This window comes from Solanum lycopersicum, chromosome 6, assembly GCF_036512215.1.
Source record: "Solanum lycopersicum chromosome 6, SLM_r2.1".
NCBI lineage: Eukaryota > Viridiplantae > Streptophyta > Magnoliopsida > Solanales > Solanaceae > Solanum > Solanum lycopersicum.
In genome coordinates this window covers 18,646,822-18,664,865 of record NC_090805.1, presented here as the reverse complement: position 1 = coordinate 18,664,865, position 18,044 = coordinate 18,646,822, and the positions used below count along the sequence as shown (strand labels likewise).

General features: G+C 30.3%; 1 protein-coding gene and 1 long non-coding RNA gene across 2 annotated transcripts; both read left to right on the top strand.

The window, feature by feature from the left end:
* Nucleotides 1-1,591: 1,591 nt before the first annotated feature.
* On the top strand, nucleotides 1,592-7,332 carry LOC109120512 (uncharacterized). The gene is made up of 4 exons (XR_002027921.3): nucleotides 1,592-1,726; nucleotides 2,988-3,052; nucleotides 5,159-5,479; nucleotides 6,697-7,332. It is a non-coding gene; the product is annotated as an uncharacterized lncRNA (long non-coding RNA).
* Nucleotides 7,333-15,068: 7,736 nt separating this feature from the next.
* On the top strand, nucleotides 15,069-15,961 carry LOC101248681 (uncharacterized). Its single transcript, XM_069298886.1, has 2 exons — nucleotides 15,069-15,502; nucleotides 15,603-15,961. The coding sequence occupies exons 1-2, from the start codon at nucleotides 15,154-15,156 to the stop codon at nucleotides 15,959-15,961; spliced, it is 708 nt and encodes a 235-aa protein (XP_069154987.1). The 5' UTR covers nucleotides 15,069-15,153.
* The last annotated feature ends 2,083 nt before the right edge of the window (nucleotides 15,962-18,044 follow it).

The following is an 18,044-nucleotide window of genomic DNA, read 5'->3' as shown; positions in this document are numbered from 1 at the left end:
CCTGAATTGATAGACGAGACAACTTAGCAGCGAAAAAAAATCATCCTGCTCCTCATGCCTTCAACCATCTCAGGAACATAGTTTGAAAGTTGGGTGAACTCCAGATTGTATTCATGAACACAGATGGATTCCTGCTTGAGAATGAGGAATTCATATACCTTTGCTTCTCTTAACTCATGGGGAAATAAATGCCCATGAAGGCCTCTTCAAACATATTTAAACTCATATGTAATGAACCTTCAACTCTATTATTTATATATTAATCGAACAATATTCTAGTTACACCCTTTAATTAGTATGCAACTATTTCCACGCTCTTAGCATCAACAATGTGGATAATCTCAAAAACCTTTTAAAGATCTTCCACAATGTTTTCCTGATCCCATTTGACACTTTAACAAGTGAAGCTTAGATGAATCATCCATAAAAACACACTTGTCCTAGAAGTATCAACTAGTTCATGTCAATTAGCTCTCTGTCCAACTTAATTAGTAACAGCTTGACTCAACATCCTGATGAATTCTTGGAAATCAACATTGGTGACCTCTCTTTGTGGTTGCACTTAAAGTGCATTAGGTACCACTTGTTTCCCGATGTTCCCCCATCGATACGACCTCTAACAGCTCTTTGTTGAGGCATGATCTCAAATATATGCATAAGCACAAATTGGAAAAACTTCTTAGATATAAACTCTATCATATGAAATGAGTATGAAATAGGTGACACAATTCTTAAATGTTGTAGACTCCTAATTATAGATGTGGCGCACTTCATACCAATAACTAGAAGTCTACCAACATGGCTTCCTAAACTTCATAGGATTCTTGAACTATGTGATCTGATAAAAGTTTTTCACGCCTCGAGCCTATACCCTAGGTAGTATTGGAACACGATAATCAGTGTTGGCCCAAGTGAACCCTTGGCCTAGCGTAATTCTTAGTAGAAGACTTTAATAAACTAAAACAATATAAAAATATAAACTCATGCAATAAACTTAGAATGTCTTTAGATAAATATTTAACTAGCCAAGATGGAAAATCAAGTCTCAACATCAATATTTAAACTGGAAAAGACTCATGAACTAAAATTGAATGTAATACTTCGTAAACTAGGGTTAAGTGTGTGAGGGTTAGAGCTATGGAAGAGGGAAAGAGACAAAATGTAACACCTCGTATTCGTAAAAGCGAAATGAACCAGATATTTATGGAGTTACAGGTGCCAGACACGGAGGTCACCGTCGGTTAGTCCATGGGTGGGTCACCCTATAAAGGTTGTTGAGGTCTAGGACCATGACCAAACCTACAGACCATAGATGAGACCATGGTCCATGATCGGGCTCCGTTGTTCAAAAATCCATAATCCACCTTTCTAACCATGAACCATGGTTCACTAGGATGGACCGTAGGTCAGACCACGGTCCTTTGGCTTGGTCCACTGATGGTGAGTTGGCGGTTAGTTGGTAGTTATTTTTAGGGGCAGTTGGGTTTTTTCCTAATTAATTAGTTCCTATAATATTTTATTTTCCACCTTTACAACTTATGTATAAGTCTTTTACCCGAAATTCACCCTATTTTAATTCATTCTTCTGAATTCTCAAAAGAAAACGAACTCTTCTCAAATATTCTCTCTCTAAAACTTGAAGAAGCAGAAGAAGATTTCACATAGAGTTTCAAGATAAGGATAAAAAAATTTCATTGAAGCTTATCATTTGGGATTTGTTATTAAGGTATGATAGATTTCATCCATAGATACTTTGCATCCATGGAGTCAGAATTTATTTGCAAAAGAAAGTTAGAAATCCCCCTTTGTTAGGGTTTGATGGAAAAGTCATGGGATCCTCTCAAGCTTTGTTCGAATGGTTGAATTATGTTATTATAAGTATTAATTGATTGTTTCTTATGGTTTTTATGACGTATCCCTAAGAACCCATGAAATACCGTATTTGTCAATTGTGATATTATAATGTGGGTATTTGTTGATGAAAGAGGAATTTTATGAATTGATGCATGAAGTGGACGAATCACATGATTTACAATGAAATACATTTATAATTCTTGAATTACAGATGTGATGATTGAAAGTATATTTTAAACCTTAAAATGACAAACTATGAGATTATGCATGTTTTATGAAATATATGTAAAAGCTTTAAGGATGTTTTGAAGGTTAAGTGTCAATGATTACGATGATGTTGTTGTGTTTATTAAATAGACATTATCATGAACACATAATGAACATAATGAGAAAGTTTTACTCACATAATGAAGATTCAATGATTGAATGGCATTATAACCTAACATATAGACATGGACGGTGAAAGGTTTTCTTACGCATGATTGAATGATCTATCCTAATGAACTAACTTGGATTGTTTTTAAAGAACATACTTCCATGAGACATGAATCAATCAGGCCTTAATAAGTATGGGATTTATGATTAGCACTGAGTTGATATTGAAGTGAGATGGAAGTCTTGTACGGCAGTCCCGACTTCCCATGTATATCTCATAAAATGGAAACCTTCTATGCCTGTTAAGTTGGGGTTTCTAGTAAATATCTTTGTATCCCATAATGTTGTGCCCCTGTAGGTTATTTATCTAGTGGATCCACCTAAGAGAACAAACTATGGTTCTACCTTAGGCAAGTAGGACAACCCTTTTTTGTGTGGGTAACACTAGGTGATCATTCTATAACTCACATGGTATTCGATAGGTTAAGGATTATATTCCAAAAAAAGAGCATGAATAATTAACAAAAATTACTTCAAGAAGTATTTCACATGAGTGCAACAATTTTAAAGATGATGTTGACTTATGTTTTCATGACTTATGATATATAATCTCTTGTATGATGTTTAAACTTGGCATTTGCACGCTTTAAATGAAAATTCCCTTTTAGTATGTTTTAAATATTTTTATGCATATTTATCATACTTTATGTATTTTTTTACTAACGCATACTTTTACCTACATTTTTCTCCAAATATAGGGTCCGGCGGAAAGGGTTTTCAGTCTAGTGGCTAGAGCTTGTACTTTGGTTTATATTTGAGCTAGGTGAGTACTCATGGTTCAAGGATGGAATTATCCTTATTATAGTTTTCATTTCTTATATTTCCTCATTGGACATGATGTATGGTATAGGCGCAATTTCATTCATCTAATGATATTGAAGCTCCCATGCCAGTAGAGGTTGGGTTTATAATAGGAATATCCTTATCCCTTAACTATGTGTAGGTTGATTATATAGTGAATCCACTTAATCTAGAAGTTTAGTGTCCTTACCTTGGAAAGTATGGCAACCCTATTAGGTGTGGGAGACACTGGGGGATCATTTTATAGCCCACACGGTCTATATGTCGGTTAAGGCTAATATCCCCACAAATAATAATGAACTGAGGCTACTTCAAGGCGTATCATTTATGAGTTCAAATCTTTAAAAGAAGAAGTTAGCTTACATTGACCATAATTTATGACTTATGTTTTATAACTCTTTTTTACCATGTTTAGCTTGGTCAATTGAATGTCATGAAATGAAATGTCCCTTGTTAGCATGTTTTATATTTTTTATGCATGGTGATCTTACTTGCTAAATTTGTTTGTACTAATGCATACTCATGCCAACATATTTCCAAAATGTGGGGTCTGATATTTAAGGTGCTGAGTTTCATGGCTAGTGGGTAATTTGATTGATTCCTGAGCTTATGTAAGTCATCATGCTTCTAGGATGAAATTTATTCTTTAGTTCCATTTCTTATTTCTACTTTGAACATTATGTATGGGATAGACCCAATTTGATTCTATTGTATCAAATGTTATGACGAGACAAGTTTTTAGACTTCAGCTTTGCTTTGTAAAATGTTTTGGACTTCGACTATTGTTAAACCTTCTTTTTCTATTTGTTATGTTATAAGAGCTAACTATCTTGTATGAATTCCTTCGAGTTTCTAGACACCATATGATATTTATGGGGTACTCCTGCCTCATGACTCCACTGAATAGTGGAAGCATATGGATATTTAACCAACCTCCTATTTTTGTTATGGATCTCCTAGCGACTGATCAAGGAGGGGTTACGAAATGAAGAATTATAGTAGGTGCTCCATCCAACGCAAACAAGGATGTTATTGTGATTAGTTCATAACTTTTTTGTGATGAAAGCTTATTTAATGTTGATAGAATAAATACAACTAATGCTAGTTATATTATTAGTTCTAAAGTTATAATAGATAGATTTCATTCTTTGAATCCGACATATCAGAATTCTAGATCCCTTGTACACTTTATTGAAGTTAATATAAGTTAATTTGTTTTACCAAAAAAATGTTGAGCATATTAACTATTCAATTTTATTTTATAATTGAATGATAAATAATCACAAAAACTTTTAAATGAGAGGTTTTAGTAAGGACAAGCTTTTCAATTAGATTTCCTTTGTGAAGGTACAATAGAATAATCATTTAGTTGGTGACGCAAATTTGGAGATGGGGTCAGAAATGGGTGCTAAATATCCTCAGCTTTTCGAGGCTTTGGGTACTCTCTTTTTCTTTATGTTCGAGGAAGAACATAACTTCTAATAGTGGATAATCTAATGACCCGATTGGTCATTTCTAGAAAGTTTCACAACTATATAATTTCACCTATCCTGATTTTAGAAATTTAAATAAGTTTGTGATTTTGAAAGGCTAAGTTTCTTTAAAGTGGGTTTGGAGTCTTTTTGAATTTCAGTTGTCGAAATAATATTTTGTCAATTCTATTAGCTCCAGAATGTGGAATCTACTTTATACGAGTTCTCGATTTTAGTATGGAGTCTTTATGATGATTTGAGGTCCTAAGTTGTGAAATTGTAGAAATTTATCTATTGGGTTGACTTTGGTCATAGTTTGAGGTTTATATACTTGGTTCAAAATTGTAAGTGTTCCATTAGATTTGAGGGACAATTTAATGCCTATGTGAGGTCTTGGTAGATTTTTTTAAAATCCCAAGTCTATTTTAGCCGTTTGAGGTGTTGAGCTAGTTTCTTGTGGCTGTCAAAGATGTCGGGTCAAGGAGACCTTTGATTCTTGTTACTGTTATTCCATTGAGTCCAGAACATTTACTAGTACTAATGAATCATGAGGGTCCTTTCGATGATTTATTGTTTGGCTTATTTTGTTGGTTTAGGGTTCTGGTGTCTATCCCTTCACATTTTTGGAGCTGGTTATCTTGTCCGTGAAGTAATTTTCTTGAGGCCCCCATTGGTAGAGACTCGACTGCATTTGCAACGGTCAAGCTATTGAACTCCACATTTGTGGTAGATCTTTAGTGTTCGTAGAAGGACATGGCATTAGATCTCGTTGTCAGAAGTTTGGGTACGTATTCTTGAAGGACCCCTGACAGTGTTTTGATCTAAATTCAGGGTTTCTTCTCCATTTGTCCTTTTTGGATCTTTGAGAACTTGGTGGAGTAGATTTCAAGAGGGGTTTTCAAGATTAAAATAGTTAGGTAACATTTCTTGACTTTAAATATTATATTACTTATTATTATTTATGGACTGATGTGTTCAAATTAATCTTTTGAAATGAGTGATTTGGTGTTATCTTCAATAACCCAAGAAATTAGTAAAATAGTGATTGTGAACTGATTTTGAGTCCCTTTTCAAATTGATTTTCACCATTGAGTTCTTAAGTCCACGAATATTATTTTCAAATATTAAATTTCAGATTCAAACATTCTTTTTAAAATTGGGTTTTGAGTTGATTGACTTATTTCCAAGGAAATTGATATGGATATTGTTGTTTCTTAAAAATAATGTGAATATTTGCTTGTATATGGATTTTGAGGATTCACAAGTGATTCGAAAGGGAATGACTCAACTCGTGGAGTGATTAATTAATTTCATTTAAGGCAATTTATCTCTTCATTGTATTGCTCCACTTGAATAGTATTAATAAAGAAATAAGAGGTAAATGAAAAGGCTTCATGATGATAACAACAAATTGTGAATAACCTCATTATGGACCTATTTTGATTAATCCGATGAAATGTCTTGATTGTTTAAATGTGGAGTTGAATTATATGAATTGTTGTCTCTTCATTTAGTGTGATATTACATGTCCACATTGTTTGAACGTTGTGATTAGACATGTGATGATTATTGATGTCGGGGTATTTTTTGGAAAGTGCTTGTGAGGCAGAGGACATTTCCTGCAAGTGCAATTGATATATAATGGTGATGTAATATGATTTTTGTTATTGATTGATATAAATCAGATGGGAAATGGTTGCGGATAGTGATTTGACATAAATTCAATGAAAAATGGTTCCGACTAGTGATTTAATACAAAGTAAATAAGAAATGGTTTCGACTAAAAATATGACACAAAGCTGATGGCAAATGTTTCTGTTGAGAGTGGTTTGTATGTTTTGATTCATTTTGATTCTAACGAGTTACTTATTTGTTATTTTGATTCATGTACTTGACACTCATAATTTATCTACATGATATGTGTTGTTGGTTAAATTGTGACTTTCAAACTATTAATATTGAGCCTTGTCAACTATTTATTGTAGAAATATTAGGTTTGAATAATTTATGTGCAGGTTACATTTTAAGGACATTTGGTTGGGATGAAGACAAGTATTTGATTTCTATCTAGGTTGCCTTATTGATTAGGTTGCTTGCTTTGTACCGTGTTGTTAATATTCCCTCCTTGTTTCAGTACTTGTGTAGGTTTCAAGCCCAGACTAGTGTGATCTCCACTTTCTAGTTCTTCTTCTTTTGAGGTGTGTCAATGATTTTGAGAGGTAGCTACTTGTTATTGCAGAGGGTCCTCTTGTTACTTTACTGTACATTTTGTTCTACTTAATAAACAAAAACGTTGGAAATCGTATTTATCTTTTGAAATTGTGTTTTAACATTAGTGACTTGTACGCTTGACAATCGGGTTTTGGGGTGTTAATAGAAAGAATAAGTTTTCCACTTTTATCCTGTTCTTGATTTATCTTTCCATATTTTTTTTATTTCATTTCATTGAGGCTTACTTGTCTTGGTAGGAATAGGTCAGTGTCTTCACGTCTTATTTTAGGTCATGATACAACTTATATATAATGAGAAGTTCAATGATTTTCTGTTGCGGAAACTACAATTGGTTTTCAATCTTTGAATAGTCTCAAAATATTAAAGAAAAAAAAGGTTTGATAAAAAACTTGTTTGAATATTCCAAACAAGATTTAAAAAGTATTCCTCCATTTCAACTTTATTTAATTAAAATTTTATTTCTGTTCAGTTTAAAATAGAGTTTATATTGGGTGGGGTGGGGGGATTCTTTTTTCTAGTTTTTCATTTGATATGATTAAGACCGCAAAATTGAATACATTTTTGCGCGTTCTGCATATTCTTTGTTTTGTACAAGAAAATTAATAGTCTTATTTATTTTTAAAATTTTCATATCGAAATAAAATTAGACATATTTATATTTATCTATAATGCTTTAAAAACATGAATATCGTAGTTTAAATGTTAAATTATTCTAAAACCCTAACTTATAACACAAAATTTAGAATATTGTTTCTATTTTATTTATTTAATTATATTGAAAGGAGACATCTTTTCACATTGAAGGAATGTGACTTTTCCGAAGAGTTATGACTTTCCGATGAGTTGTGACTTTCTTGAAGGGTTGTGACTTTCTTGAAGGGTTGTGACTTATCTAAAAGTTCATGATATTTTTATAAGGTACAATAAACACATTTTATACTACCCTTTGTTGGTTATAAATACAGGGTTTCCTCTAATTTTTAAATTTTAATTTTTAAGAGGTCTCTATTGTTCTTCTTTTTCTTTAAAGCACTCGATTTAAATACTTTGTATGTTATATTATATCAAAAGCAGACACCATTAGCATTGAATGATTGTGATTTCTTAAAGAGTTGCGACTTTTTGGTGAGTTTTGATCTTATCGAAGGAATGTGACTTTTCTAAAGAGATGCAATTTTAATAATAAGGCACAGTACCACATGTTCCTAGTACCATTTGTTGACTATGAATGAAGGGATTTCATCACATTTCTAAACTATGAACTTTTTAATTTTTCAAGTCTTCTCTTCTTTAAAAAAGACGTTGGATGATTTCAAAGTTCGTTTGAATTTGAACCGTCCACAACTTGAATATTAAATTACTACAATGATACAACTAAAAACACTTAATTTATTATATCTTATATATTTAATATCCTTTATTTATTTATATTATATTAAAAACAAAAACTCTAACAAAATAACAATAACTCAGCAATAATCTATATGGGAGGGAGGAAAAGATCTATTTTAGAGTTGTAATTAAGAGCTATTAAGATTGACTTGGTTTTTTTATATGTATCCCAATTAATTTAATAATGAGAAATTTTTTTAAAAAGAAACACAAAAGAAAGAAAGAAAAAGACATATCAAATTGAAGGACATTGAGAGGTGTTACATCAACTTATATATATCTGAATTTTATAAAGGCTTAAGTCATCCAAGACTCCTTAAACTTGTCCTCAAATTTCGCTAACACATATCAACTAAGATTTGTACCTATTGAATACCTATACCCCTTAAAATTAATACCTATCGAACATTTTTTTACAATCAGCTAAAAATATGAGATGTGTGTAATACACTCATTGTGACATGCCAATGACATAGAAAACTGATTAATTAAATGATGGCATGTGGTATTTAATTTCAAAAATTTATTTAAAAAGTGAATTTTTAAAAATAAGTATTTAAATCTATTTAACTAACTAAAAAAATTAAAAAGTTTTTTTAAAAAAGAAACTCACCCACCCATGGAAACCGGTCCTCTTTCGCTGGCGGCATTGTGCAACCATCATTAGTAAACTATCACCCTCACCTCTTAATCCTTATCCATTGTGCCTTCCCTCTTTCACCGGCTCTGGTAGCGTGCGATGATTGCACATTCATGCAAAATATTTATTCCCTTTTTATTCGGATAGTATCAAAAATTTACATCCATTATGCCTTCATTTTCTTTCCACTACTTATCATATATCATTATTATACGAAAAACAATAATAACATTTACCGTAAAAATTAATTTGTATTGTTTTGATCGAAAAGATGGCACTACAAAAAAAACCTCAAATTGCCAACAAATTTTACTAACTTAAGTTGGTTAGTATTCTACTAGCAAATTAACAACATATTTCTAACCGAATAATATTTTAAAACTTAACAATGAAATTCAAACAGATTACCAAGATAAATCTTACTAACTAAGTATTTTAGTTGATAAATACGTTGGGAAAAAATGACGCCAAATTTAGCACCTTCTATCAATGGATTACCAACAGAAATATCACTAATAGACATCTTTTGTTGGTAATGTTACCAATGAAGTATATATCAGTTTGTAAATATGACAAAAATTGTTTATATAATTTATTAACATATTAGCAATGAATTACTAACCAAACATTTATCAACGACAAGATTGTGTTTCTAAATTTACAAATCAAATATAAATGTGTTGGTAAATTAGTAATGAAATGTAATTTGTTGGTAAACTTGTCAACTATTATCAAATTAATTGAAATTTACCGATGAATAAAGAGTGTAGTTAGTAAATTCCTAACATCATTAAAATAGTTGGTAATATACCAACCGATTACTAATCCATTGGTAAAATTTATCAACATATTAAATATTAGTTGGTAATATTACATATGAATCTTTAGTTGAACAGTAACTATTACCAACTCCGATAAACTTTATTGGTAGTTTATTATTACTAACTTATATTTTATTAATTGGTAAATTTACCAATTAAAGTTAAATTTTTTGGTGAATTAGCGTCTAGCATTGAGGCTTTCATATTTAGTTTGTGTCATTAGGCTTTTTAACTTTTAAATTTTTACCAAAACTTGACTTTGTTCAATTTTTCGGTAAACGTGCTCAGATTAGAACTCTGTCATTGTCATTAGCTTCAAAGGGACGTTTTTTATCTAACGGGAAGGTTGGTTCATGTTTTGAGGCTTTCATTTTTTTTTGTGTCATTAGGTGTTTTAAATTTTATGTTTAGGCCAAAAACTTGACTTTGGTTAATATTTTTTTGAACGTGCTCAGATGAGAATTTCGTTAGCGTAATTAACTCCATATGTCATTATTTATCTAGTAGGATGGTTGGTTTGGGTTTTGAGGCTTTCATTTTTTACTGTGCGCAGTTAGATGTTTAAACATATAGATTTTGGCAAAAATTTAACTTAAATCAATATATTTGATAACACGCTCATATAAGAATTTAGTCAATGCAGTTAGATGCGAAAAGTCATTGTTGATGTAATAAATAGAGGGTTTGAGTTTTGAGGCTTCCTTTTTTAGTTTATGACATTAGGCATTTTAATTTTTAAGTTTTAGCCAAAATTTCATTTTGGTAAAATTTTTGGTAATTGTGCTCGAATTAAAATTTGTCATCGCAGTTAGCCACATAAGTTCAGCTTTGATCACATAGGATGGTTGGTTCGGGATTTGAGACTTTTATTTTGAGTTTATGTCGTTAAGTATTTTAACTTTTGATCACATAGGATGGCTGATATTATAAATTATTTTTTTTATATTCAGTTCGTACCGTCAGACGATTTAACTTTTATGTTTTTACAAAAAATGTTTTTTCTTGGTATTTTTGTAAAATGTGCTCTGATGAAAATTATGTCAGCTCGATTAGCTTCGAAAGATCATTTTTATATCTAACAAAATGATTGTTTCAGGTTTTGAGGCTTCCATTTTATGCTTTTGTTGTTAGGCGTTTTAACTTTTAAATTTTAGCCAAAAATTAGATTTGGTCAATATTTTTTATAAATGTGCTCAAATTAAATTTTTTGATATAATGATATATGTCATATTCAGATTAATTTAACATGTTACAATAGATTTTGACATTTTTCATTCAAATATGATTTATAAATTGGTTAATATTTTTGGATTTATATTCATTTTCGTAGAAATTTAAATGAAATAAATTAATAAGTATTTTACTATTGAATAATCATGCATTTAATATTATTTTGAACGTATTGTTAATCAATTACTAACCTAAAATTGAACTATAATGATATATTACCAATAAACTAAAAATATATTAGTAAATTTATGAGAAAAAGAAATAATCATAGTAACGTGTTTAAAAGTTATTACAAAGAAGTGTTGTGGTGTAGTGGTAAGTACTCTTGTATCCTTAATCAAGTGGTCTCAGGTTCGATTCTCGTTGGGTACATAATCATCTTTTTTAGGGAGGATTGGCTTTGTATCTCAAGTTGGACTTTTCGGCATGAATCCATATTTAGTCGGGCTCCAATGTGGGCATCGAACACCGGATGGAAAATCAAAAAAAAAAATATTTAAAATTTATTTGCAAATTACCAACACAATTTTTTTGTTACTAAAATTACCAACTAAGTACCAATGTATTAATTGATAAATGAATAAAAAAAATTACTAAATCCTTTTCAATTCGTTAGTAAAGGTACTAACGATATACTAACCAAAAATTAGTTGGTAAATTTACCAACGAAAATTTCAGGGCCATATTTCAAAATTTTGTAACAACATCTTTGGATGTTTACCAATTGATTTATGGTTTGTAAATTTACCAACAAACTAAAATCAGTTGGTAATATTTATCGACGAGCATTTTAGCAATGGTATTAAAATGGAATGAATCATAAAGAATTGGAGAGAGCCAGCGAGCGATAGAGGTGGAGGGGTGGTATAATTAGATGATGAGAATATTTGACATAGATAGCTGGGGAAGAAGGCGTACTGACTCTCTTTTTCTTTTTTTTTCCCTAATAAAAATTAGTTGTATAAGTTGGAAAATTAAAAAATAAGAAAAAAAATTGTACAACTATTTAACGCGCTTAAAGAGGGTGGAACAAACTTTTTTGTCATGTCAACATTTTGTATTTAACCAGAATGACTGTTGAACAAATAACATGTTCATTAGGTACAAGTCTTAATAGAGATGTATAACTTTGAGTGGTTGTTGATGACATAATCCTATTATAATATGTACTTTCAAATATAAATTGGACAACTTTCACTTATAACTATTAAGAATGTTTAGATCCACTATTCATAGAAACTTATACTTTATTATTCTATTTATAATTTTTTGCTTATATTTTTTATTCAATAATGTTGCATTATCTTTAAAATAGCGACTACATGGTTAGATATTCATACTCATGTCTCAAAACTAGTATACTTTAAAAGCATGAACTCATATATTTAAAAGTTAAACTAGTATAATACCTGGACCATGCACAAATAATTTTAAAAAGAACTCATGCAATCAGAGTTATACTAATGACTTGTTTGAATATATTAGATTTATATTACTTTAAAAATATTTATCATCTATTTTGTCATTGCAATAAAGTCAGTAATAAAATCCATAAGAAATTAGCGGAAACAAATCACATAGCCATAGAAAAATATTCTTATTATATATCTTTCTTACTTAGTTTACTCTGTAGTATTATAATTTAATTTTTCAGTACAGTGTTACTCAATTTATTGTCATTGTTTTCTTGGTTTACAGAGGAGGTCGAGAATGTCACTACTGGAAGTAAATAATTAAAAATTATAAATAAGGAAAGAACTTTGGTTCATACTAGAATTTTTAATGTGAATTGGTCCATCCAATTTGGGACAATTCATACAGGCTATCAAATTTAACGGGTCAGGTCAGATTGGATGATTTTTTGTGAGCTAGAAAATGGTTAGCTCAATCCACGAGTACGAGGGCCGCAGGGTGAGTTGGGCCAACTTTTTTTTTAAAAAAAAGTATATTTTTTAGTAAAAATTATGTAAATCACATAGTGTAAAACATAAATTACCTTCTATCCCTATTCTTTTTCAATTTACAAAAAATCTCTTATTTTTAATAAGATTCTGATACATAATAAAACAGTCGGATACATTATATAGTATTCCATTTTATCCGTTTGTTGAGTAATTTGGGGGATTAAAAACTGAAATTTGAATTAATTCCTACTTTTAATATGCCACGGTTATTAATCCCATAAAAAAGACATTAACTTGTGTGTTTCAAAAATCAATTTTATCCAATATAATACTCTAAATTAAATAATATTTTTTCATTAGTGATCTTCCCTTTTTTTTGGCAGAAACGATATTTTCATTAGTGATCTTCCCTTTTTTTGGCAGAAACAATATTCAAAATTTCCTTGAAGGTAATTTTATATCCGGTTTTCGTAATGAATATTACGATATTGCTAAGGCATTCAGGAATATGGGAGAGTGAGGTTACATACAAACAATACAAAAATGATGGGATAGTGGTTGGGGAAAATATTTCATATATGAATCTAATCTCAGCAATTGCTACTGAACTAAATATTGGTGAATCGAAAAAAAAATATTATTATCTGATATATTGTAGAAGGCAATTCTTCTCCGATGATAATTAGGAATGATATGGGTGTGAAGCTGTTTATAGAAATAAAGAAGCAAGAGGTTGGATTCAATATGTATCAGCTTTGCATCGATACAAATGATAAAAGTACAGAGGAGTCACAAATTTTTAATTCAAGCAGTGGTGCAATTATGTGTATTGAAGGTGGACAAAGAGACGCTAATGCTCTAAACGTTGTTGAATCAAACATTGGTGATTCTTGTTACATACCCGAGATGGAGAAAGAAAATTATATATCAGATACAAATATATCAAATGTGGAGACGTAACAATTGTACAAGGATAAAGCTACGCTTGTGGCTGTAAAGATAAAATACAAAATTAAAACTAGCTTCAATTTTAGAGTTAAACGGTCAGATACAAAAAGTTATGTAAGTATTTCATAGTTGATTTTTTTTACACACTTTAGAGAATGATATTTTTGGAAAAATTTGGATTATTTACATGGTTAGTATATCACTTTGTGTTGGATAATTAAAAATTTATTTTGTATAAGTCAAAGATGGAATTATAATTGTGACAATTTAATTTATTTTGTATTATTATGTTGACGTGTCTGTGAACGTGTGTAGGAGGTAAAACACAGTGGACATTTATATGAATGTTAAAATAGTTTGTTTGAAATGAATATAATATGAGGTGTTATTGTAAATGTTACATACCTTTACATACATTGACTGTAATTATCAAAAATTTTGTATCAAATCTTAAAGTTTCAACTATGCATTTTTACTAATAACTAACAAATTTATATGGTATAATTGCAGCTATGTTTTAGAGTGTTATTCGGAGAATTTTTGTTGGAAATTAAAGGCGTCTGTTAGGAAAAACACTGATATATTCAAAGTAAGATACTTCAACAATGAGCATACATGTCCATTAAGGGATAGGGTATTAACTAAAGTACAAGCTACTGTTGGATTTATTGGTGCTTTTACGGCTCCAAAATTGGTAATCGTAAAAGAAAACATACTACAAATGATATAATTGATGATGTTAGGAAAATGTATGGTGTTGAGATTTCTTACCAGCAAGCATGGCGTGCTAAAGAACGTGCACTAGAGTTGATAAGGGGCAATCCTGCAGATGCATATAAAAATATGCCAAGATACATACATATGTTGGAAACGGTGTATCCAAATTCTTTTATACGGATGCACAAATCGAAAAAAAATGAATTTATGTATTTATTCATTGCTTTAAGGCTTTTGATTAGAGGGTTTGAGTTTTGTAGGCCTGTTATTGCTGTTGATGGTTCACATCTTAGTGGAGCTTATAAAGGGACGTTTGTATCCGCAAGTACTCTTGATGGGCAGGTATGTCATGTTGCTGAATAATTATAATTTTTTAAAATGATAATTATAACATTATTTCAACATTATGTATCAAGTATATTAATATTGTGTGTTGACTATGTTAAGGTTGCATATTATCATTAGCTTACGGGATCGTCGATACGGAAAATGATTGTTCATGGACATGGTTCTTCACACAGTTCAAAAATGCATTTGGTGAGAGAGAAAAAATGTGTGTTGTTTCTGATAGAAACGAAAGCATAATGAAGAGTGTTAGTATAGTTTATCCAAATGTTCCACATTTTGCATGCATATGGCACTTGTGGAAAAATATTTGTACATACTACAAGAGAAGTAAAAACACTCTAAATGATCTGTTTTATTCGATGGCTAAGGCTTATCGAAAAAAGGATTTTGAAAAATTGATGGCTAAAGTGGAAAAAGTAAATGGCAGAGTTAAAAAGTATCTTGAAGAGGCTGGCTATGAAAGGTGGTCTAGATCTCATGCAACCGTGAATAAGGGTAGAATGATGACATCTAACATTGCGGAATGTATCAATGGTTGTCTTGTTGATGCACGACAATTACCTGTTTTGGACTTTTTGGAAGAAGCCAGAATTCTATTTGGTTCTTGGAACTGCAAAAATAGAGAATTAACATCTTATACAAAGGAAACATTAGGGAGGAAATTTGAAGAGATATTGATTATAAACGCGTCCAAATGTTCGAAAATGAACGTATTTATTCATATATCAAATATTATGTATCTTGCTTAAATATTTTAAGATTTTTTTTGTATCAAAAAATCTAACAGTAACTTTTTAAAAACTAATGCAAGTTGTTGCATCTTCAGAATTCATTTTTTCAGTTTATGAAGGTGGTATAAGATACATCGTTTGCCTTAATAGAAAGAATTGTTCTTGTGGTAGATTTCAGCATGATGAAATACCTTGTGCGCATGCAATGGCTTTTTTGAAGAAGAATAATATCAAAGATGTACACCCATACTATTCCGATTACTATAAACCTGATGCATTAGCCAACACCTATGCAGTTCCAATGGAACCAATGTCGGACAAAAGTGATTGGACAGTTTCGGAAAGTGTTTTGGAAGAAGTTGTCTTGCCACCAAGAAACAAAAAAATGCCTGGTAGACCAAGAAAAAAAGAAAGAAAAATGCGGATGAAAAGCTAAGCGGAAACACAAATTGTTGTGGACGATTTGGACAAGAAGGTCACAATAGAAGAACATGTACTTTCTTTCCAAAAGATTCATAATGATTATGTTTCAGGAGTTCCTTTAATAAATGTAATAGTGTAGCATTTGGTTCCACTGTTACACATAGATTTTAATTCAATAAATTTCTTTGATCATTTGGCAATGTATTCTCTAATTCTTTTTTTTTTGTTTAACTCTATTTAAATTGACATTATATTTATGTATTAAATACTTCATTTTATAATCCTTATTCAAACTTACTTTAATCAATATTAATTGCGGATATTTCACCCAAATTATTTTCAGTTCTAATTTAATTTAATTTAGTAATATAGTATCAAGTGTGTAGATACTTAAAGAAATTTCATATTTAGAAGGGCAAATAATTGTTCGTAATATATATAAATCATAGTACTGAATATATCTTATTTGTACAAAAGATATAATTTTTTTTTTAAAAAAAACTGGTGTGTATCAAGTGTAAAAACTAGTATCACTGTTTGTGATATTATATATTTTGATATTTCAGCTATCATATACAAAATATAATTACGTATATAATTTTCTTTTTTTGTATCATACAATATATTTACGTATATATAATAAGTGTTTTTCTATGACAATAATTACATTAATGTAATTATTATTATAGTTTTGATACAATAATGACATTAATGTCCCACTACAGTATACATAATTCCTGAATTCATAACGGTGACAAAAAAAATTAAGGTAATAGAATAAATAATTTTAAAAATCAAAACACTTTCATAATTTAACAATATCTGTTGTATGTTAATAAATACTTCAAACATCTTGTTTAACTCCAAAAAACAAAAAACAAAAATAAAAATCAAACATTGAAAACTAACTAGCCTACATTAACAATTTCATCTTCATATGATGGGTTTAATACATTCTTCATTCTTGGAGGGTCATCACTGTTGCTAACATATACAACATTCATCTTGTCGAGATCATACTTCAATAAAAGTATGGCATATCTTTTGCGAAGATAGCTACTCTCAAAACTATTACATGACATGTTGATTTTGTCACCCAGAAATTCTGCAATATACAGCTACGAACAATCCGCAATCACTACAAAAAAAATAAGATTAATTATAAGGATGAATTAGATACAAAAAATAAAATAAAATAATAAACAATACTCACAGGCTATCACTTATTTGTTGCATGTTGTCTTGAGCAAACTCCACATTAAACGAATGTTGTGGACCCAAAAATTCTCCAGTTTTCTTGTCTTTATATGCATCCAATGCTGCCCAATCTGTTCGCTCCTTTTTTTCAAAGAACCCACTATCATGAAGGTAGTTTGAAAGGATTTGAGACAACTTCTTGATGTCTGTAAAATGAACTCTCTTCCTTGATCCCGAAGTTGAGTCATACACCCTTATAAGCCTTTCTTTTAGAACCACAACAGCCAACACCCAATGAAAAGTTTCATCACAGTTTACAAGAATGTAAACCTCATCTACTAAATGCCATGGTAAAGAAACAAGAATAGAAAAACCATCGATGATGTTAATGATAGACCTTTCATGAACTGATATGGCAGCAGCACAAAACATGTGTTCTTGTGTGCGAATTATCATCTGCATGATTGTTATAATACCTTGAATATGCTTTGTTTATATGAGACTTAAACAAGCAATTGACTGTAGTATATCTATACTGATCCATGGTTCTTTGTTTGGACTTCTTGCGAAGATAGTAAAAGATTTCATCTATATGCTGCAAAATAAGAGAAAAAATAATGCATAGTAAAATGTATTTGATAAGTGGAAAACATATGCAGGAACTAATTCGATACCTTAACTGATAAATATATTTTAAATAATCAAGTTGATACTTAATATTAATAACAATCTGCAACATGATACAAAAAAGTGTAATAGTATTTGATACTTATTATTAACTACATATAATATAGTAAATTTTAGTGTGATACCTAAAAATCACAATTTGACAAAATAATGTATATGATACCTCATCAGTCCAACATCAATTCGGCTGTGACATAGTTTAAAACCAGTTC

What these genes read in the sequence shown, in the direction of transcription:
- LOC101248681 (XM_069298886.1), top strand. Translation starts at nt 15,154, where the DNA reads ATGGCTAAGGCTTATCGAAAAAAGGATTTTGAAAAATTGATGGCTAAA. An exon ending in GTCCAAATGTTCGAAAATGA is followed by an intron (nt 15,503 to 15,602) that starts ACGTATTTATTC and finishes AAAAACTAATGC; the next exon opens with AAGTTGTTGCATCTTCAGAA.